At 55.5% G+C, this 5,000-nt stretch overlaps 1 protein-coding gene across 1 annotated transcript in view; it reads right to left on the bottom strand.

The window, feature by feature from the left end:
* Positions 1-582: 582 nt before the first annotated feature.
* Positions 583-5,000, bottom strand: part of LOC311328428 (arf-GAP with coiled-coil, ANK repeat and PH domain-containing protein 3-like) — a gene marked incomplete at its 3' end in the record, with an annotated part of 10,216 nt that continues 5,798 nt past the window's right edge. Inside the window, exons 4-5 of the mRNA XM_084462397.1 lie at positions 3,693-3,751; positions 583-796 (exon numbers count right to left, since the gene is read on the bottom strand). Coding sequence (XP_084318523.1) covers positions 583-796; positions 3,693-3,751 — 273 coding nt within the window. The remainder of the gene's footprint in view (positions 797-3,692; positions 3,752-5,000) is intronic.

Raw genomic sequence — 5,000 nt, forward strand, 5'->3', positions numbered from 1 at the left:
TCATTCCTGGAGCTACAAGCAAAAAACCTCATATTTCTACAACATATTTCTAGCCTCATGTATGAACCTGTGGGCTAGGATGGTATGATCCTGTGGGCTAGGAGGGTATGATCCTGTGGGCTAGCCCTCAGACTAGGATGTGGTCATTGACTGCAGCAGGACTGCTGGTGCATATCTCATCAGCAGGTCGTCCCTCATCGTGATTCTGCTTCTGCAGCTGAGCATGGGATTCAGTTTGAGTCCTTAAAATGGGGCATGTTAATAGTTTAGTTTCAAAAGCAGGACCAGTACAGGTCAGTCCTACGGTTCTGAGGGCCGGTACAGGACGGTCCTACGGTTCTGAGGGCCGGTACAGGAGGTCCTACGGTTCTGAGGGCCGGTACAGGTCTGTCCTACGGTTCTGAGGCCCGGTACAGGTCAGTCCTACGGTTCTGAGGGCCGGTACAGGTCAGTCCTACGGTTCTGAGGGCCGGTACAGGTCAGTCCTACGGTTCTGAGGGCCGGTACAGGTCAGTCCTACGGTTCTGAGGGCCGGTACAGGTTAGTCCTACGGTTCTGAGGGCCGGTACAGGTCAGTCCTACGGTTCTGAGGCGCGGCGGCGCCCGGCTGACCTGCAGGACGTAGTCGAGCGCCCCGGAGCGGAAGGTGCGTCGCGCGCTGAGGAGGGCGTGGCCAGCCTCCTCCACCTCGTGCTGCTTCCTGGGCGGAGCCTGAGCGTTCCGGCCCAGCGCCGCCTCCAGAGCCTCGCTGCCGCGCTCAAAATCCTTCCTCACATCCTTGAACCGCCGCACGTCCCTGGGGGGAGAGAGGGATGGAGAGAGGGATGGAGAGAGGGATGGAGAGAGGGATGGAGAGAGGGATGGAGAGAGGGGAAGAGAGAGGGATGGAGAGAGGGGGAGAGAGGGGAAGAGAGAGGGATGGAGAGAGGGATGGAGAGAGGGATGGAGAGGGGAAGAGAGAGGGATGGAGAGAGGGGGAGAGAGGGATGGAGAGAGGGATGGAGAGAGGGGGAGAGAGGGGGAGAGAGGGATGGAGAGAGGGGGAGAGAGGGATGGAGAGAGGGGGAGAGAGGGATGGAGAGAGGGGAAGAGAGGGATGGAGAGAGGGGGAGAGAGGGATGGAGAGAGGGATGGAGAGAGGGATGGAGAGAGGGATGGAGAGAGGGGGAGAGAGGGATGGAGAGAGGGGGAGAGAGGGATGGAGAGAGGGATGGAGAGAGGGATGGAGAGAGGGGGAGAGAGGGATGGAGAGAGGGGGAGAGAGGGATGCAGAGAGGGGAGAGGGATGTAGAGAGGGGAGAGGGATTAGAACAGAGAGGGGGAGGTGGGGGCCGGGGTGGTTGGAGCGTAGGATGGAGGAGGGCAGGGAAGGAGGGAGAGGGGGAGGGAGAGGGGGAGGGAGGGAAGGAGAGGGGGAGGGAGGGAAGGAGAGGGGGAGGGAGGGTGGGAGGGGGGGAGACGGCACGCTTGCATGTTTACATCTGAGCATTAAAGAGCTAGGGAGGGTCAACCGCTCCACAACACCCCCTCACCCCTCACCCCTCACCCCTCACCCACTCCCACCCAACCACGCCTGATGACCTGTGAACCTGTGACTGGATTGGACCAGACGCTGTTGAACCTGTGACTGACGTTGGGTAGACTGTGTTGGGTACTGTGTTGGGTTACTGTGTTGGGTTACTGTGTTGGGTAGACTGTGTTGGGTAGACTGTGTTGGGTTACTGTGTTGGGGAGACTGTGTTGGGGAGACTGTGTTGGGTTACTGTGTTGGGTTACTGTGTTGGGTAGACTGTGTTGGGTAGACTGTGTTGGGTAGACTGTGTTGGGTTACTGTGTTGGGTTACTGTGTTGGGTAGACAGTGTTGGGTAGACTGTGTTGGGTAGACTGTGTTGGGTAGACGGTGTTGGGTAGACTGTGTTGGGTAGACTGTGTTGGGTTACTGTGTTGGGTTACTGTGTTGGGTAGACTGTGTTGGGTAGGCTGTGTTGGGTAGACGGTGTTGGGTAGACTGTGTTGGGTAGACTGTGTTGGGTTACTGTGTTGGGTTACTGTGTTGGGGAGACTGTGTTGGGGAGACTGTGTTGGGTTACTGTGTTGGGTTACTGTGTTGGGTAGACTGTGTTAGGTAGACTGTGTTGGGTAGGCTGTGTTGGGTAGACTGTGTTGGGTGGACTGTGTTGGGTAGGCTGTGTTGGGTAGGCTGTGTTGGGTAGACTGTGTTGGGTAGACCGTGTTAGGTAGACTGTGTTGGGTTACTGTGTTGGGTAGACTGTGTTGGGTAGACGGTGTTGGGTAGACTGTGTTGGGTAGACTGTGTTGGGTTACTGTGTTGGGTAGACTGTGTTGGGTAGGCTGTGTTGGGTAGACTGTGTTGGGTAGACCGTGTTAGGTAGACTGTGTTGGGTTACTGTGTTGGGTTACTGTGTTGGGTTACTGTGTTGGGTAGACTGTGTTAGGTAGACTGTGTTGGGTAGACTGTGTTGGGTGGACTGTGTTGGGTAGGCTGTGTTGGGTTACTGTGTTGGGTTACTGTGTTGGGTAGCCTGTGTTGGGTAGGCTGTGTTGGGTGGACTGTGTTGGGTAGGCTGTGTTGGGTTACTGTGTTGGGTTACTGTGTTGGGTAGACTGTGTTGGGTAGACTGTGTTGGGTAGTCTGTGTTGGGTAGACTGTGTTGGGTGGACTGTGTTGGGTTGGCTGTGTTGGGTTACTGTGTTGGGTAGCCTGTGTTGGGTAGCCTGTGTTGGGTAGGCTGTGTTGGGTGGACTGTGTTGGGTAGGCTGTGTTGGGTAGGCTGTGTTGGGTGGACTGTGTTGGGTAGACTGTGTTGGGTAGACTGTGTTGGGGAGACTGTGTTGGGTAGGCTGTGTTGGGTAGACTGTGTTGGGTAGACTGTGTTGGGCAGACTGTGTTGGGTAGACTGTGTTGGGTAGGCTGTGTTGGGTAGACTGTGTTGGGTAGGCTGTGTTGGGTAGACGGTGTTGGGTAGGCTGTGTTGGGTAGGCTGTGTTGGGTAGACTGTGTTGGGTAGACTGTGTTGGGTAGACTGTGTTGGGTAGGCTGTGTTGGGTAGGCTGTGTTGGGTAGACTGTGTTGGGTAGACGGTGTTGGGTAGGCTGTGTTGGGTAGACTGTGTTGGGTAGACGGTGTTGGGTAGTCTGTGTTGGGTAGGCTGTGTTGGGTAGACTGTGTTGGGTAGGCTGTGTTGGGTAGACGGTGTTGGGTAGGCTGTGTTGGGTAGGCTGTGTTGGGTAGACTGTGTTGGGTAGACTGTGTTGGGTAGACTGTGTTGGGTAGGCTGTGTTGGGTAGGCTGTGTTGGGTAGACGGTGTTGGGTAGGCTGTGTTGGGTAGGCTGTGTTGGGTAGACTGTGTTGGGTAGACTGTGTTGGGTAGACGGTGTTGGGTAGGCTGTGTTAAGTAGACTGTGTTGGGTAGACGGTGTTGGGTAGACTGTGTTGGGTAGACTGTGTTGGGTAGGCTGTGTTGGGTAGACGGTGTTGGGTAGACTGTGTTGGGTAGACGGTGTTGGGTAGGCTGTGTTGGGTAGACTGTGTTGGGTAGACGGTGTTGGGTAGACTGCGCATGGGAGCGGCTCACGTTGGAAGGAGACGAGTGATCGAGTGTAAAAGTGTAAAAGTGTAAAAGTGTAAAACCACGCATGACGAGACCGACCAGCTCAAACCTCACTCACTCTTTCACAAACGTCTGGAGCTTCGACTTCACCGACTTCTGTGTCGTCTCGATCACCTCCTATGAGACACAGATGAGCAGGACAGAGAGAGGAGGGATGAGACACAGATGAGCAGGACAGAGAGAGGAGGGATGAGACACAGATGAGCAGGACAGAGAGATGGAGACACAGATGAGCAGGACAGAGAGAGGAGGGATGAGACACAGATGAGCAGGACAGAGGGATGGAGACACAGATGAGCAGGACAGAGGGAGGAGGGATGGAGACACAGATGAGCAGGACAGAGAGAGGAGGGATGAGACACAGATGAGCAGGACAGAGGGATGGAGACACAGATGAGCAGGACAGAGGGAGGAGGGATGGAGACACAGATGAGCAGGACAGAGAGAGGAGAGATGGAGACACAGATAAGCAGGACAGAGGGATGGAGACACAGATGAGCAGGACAGAGGGAGGAGGGATGGAGACACAGATGAGCAGGACAGAGAGAGGAGGGATGGAGACACAGATGAGCAGGACAGAGGGATGGAGACACAGATGAGCAGGACAGAGAGATGGAGACACAGATAAGGAGGACAGAGAGAGGAGGGATGGAGACACAGATAAGCAGGACAGAGAGATGGAGACACAGATAAGGAGGACAGAGAGAGGAGGGATGGAGACACAGATGAGCAGGACAGAGAGAGGAGGGATGGAGACACAGATGAGCAGGACAGAGAGAGGAGGGATGGAGACACAGATGAGCAGGACAGAGAGAGGAGGGATGAGACACAGATGAGCAGGACAGAGAGAGGAGGGATGAGACACAGATAAGCAGGACAGAGAGAGGAGGGATGAGACACAGATGAGCAGGACAGAGAGAGGAGGGATGAGACACAGATGAGCAGGACAGAGAGAGGAGGGATGAGACACAGATAAGCAGGACAGAGAGAGGAGGGATGGAGACACAGAAGAGAAGAAAAGACCTGACTGTGAATAGGTCGGAATCAGTCGGAAAAGCATCTGCTAAATGACTGTAATGTAATAGTAATGGGAGGGTTAGGGAGGGAAGAGGCTAGAGGGAGGGAAGAGGCTAGAGGGAGGGTTAGGGAGGGTTAGGGAGGGAAGAGGCTAGAGGGAGGGTTAGGGAGGGAAGAGGCTAGAGGGAGGGAAGAGGCTAGAGGGGGGGTTAGGGAGGGAAGAGGCTAGAGGGAGGGTTAGGGAGGGAAGAGGCTAGAGGGAGGGTTAGGGAGGGAAGAGGCTAGAGGGAGGGTTAGGGAGGGAAGAGGCTAGAGGGAGGGTCAGGGAGGGAAGAGGCTAGAGGGGGGG

This window comes from Borostomias antarcticus, assembly GCF_949987555.1.
Source record: "Borostomias antarcticus genome assembly, contig: scaffold_1067, whole genome shotgun sequence".
In the NCBI taxonomy this organism is placed as follows: Eukaryota; Metazoa; Chordata; class Actinopteri; order Stomiiformes; family Stomiidae; genus Borostomias; species Borostomias antarcticus.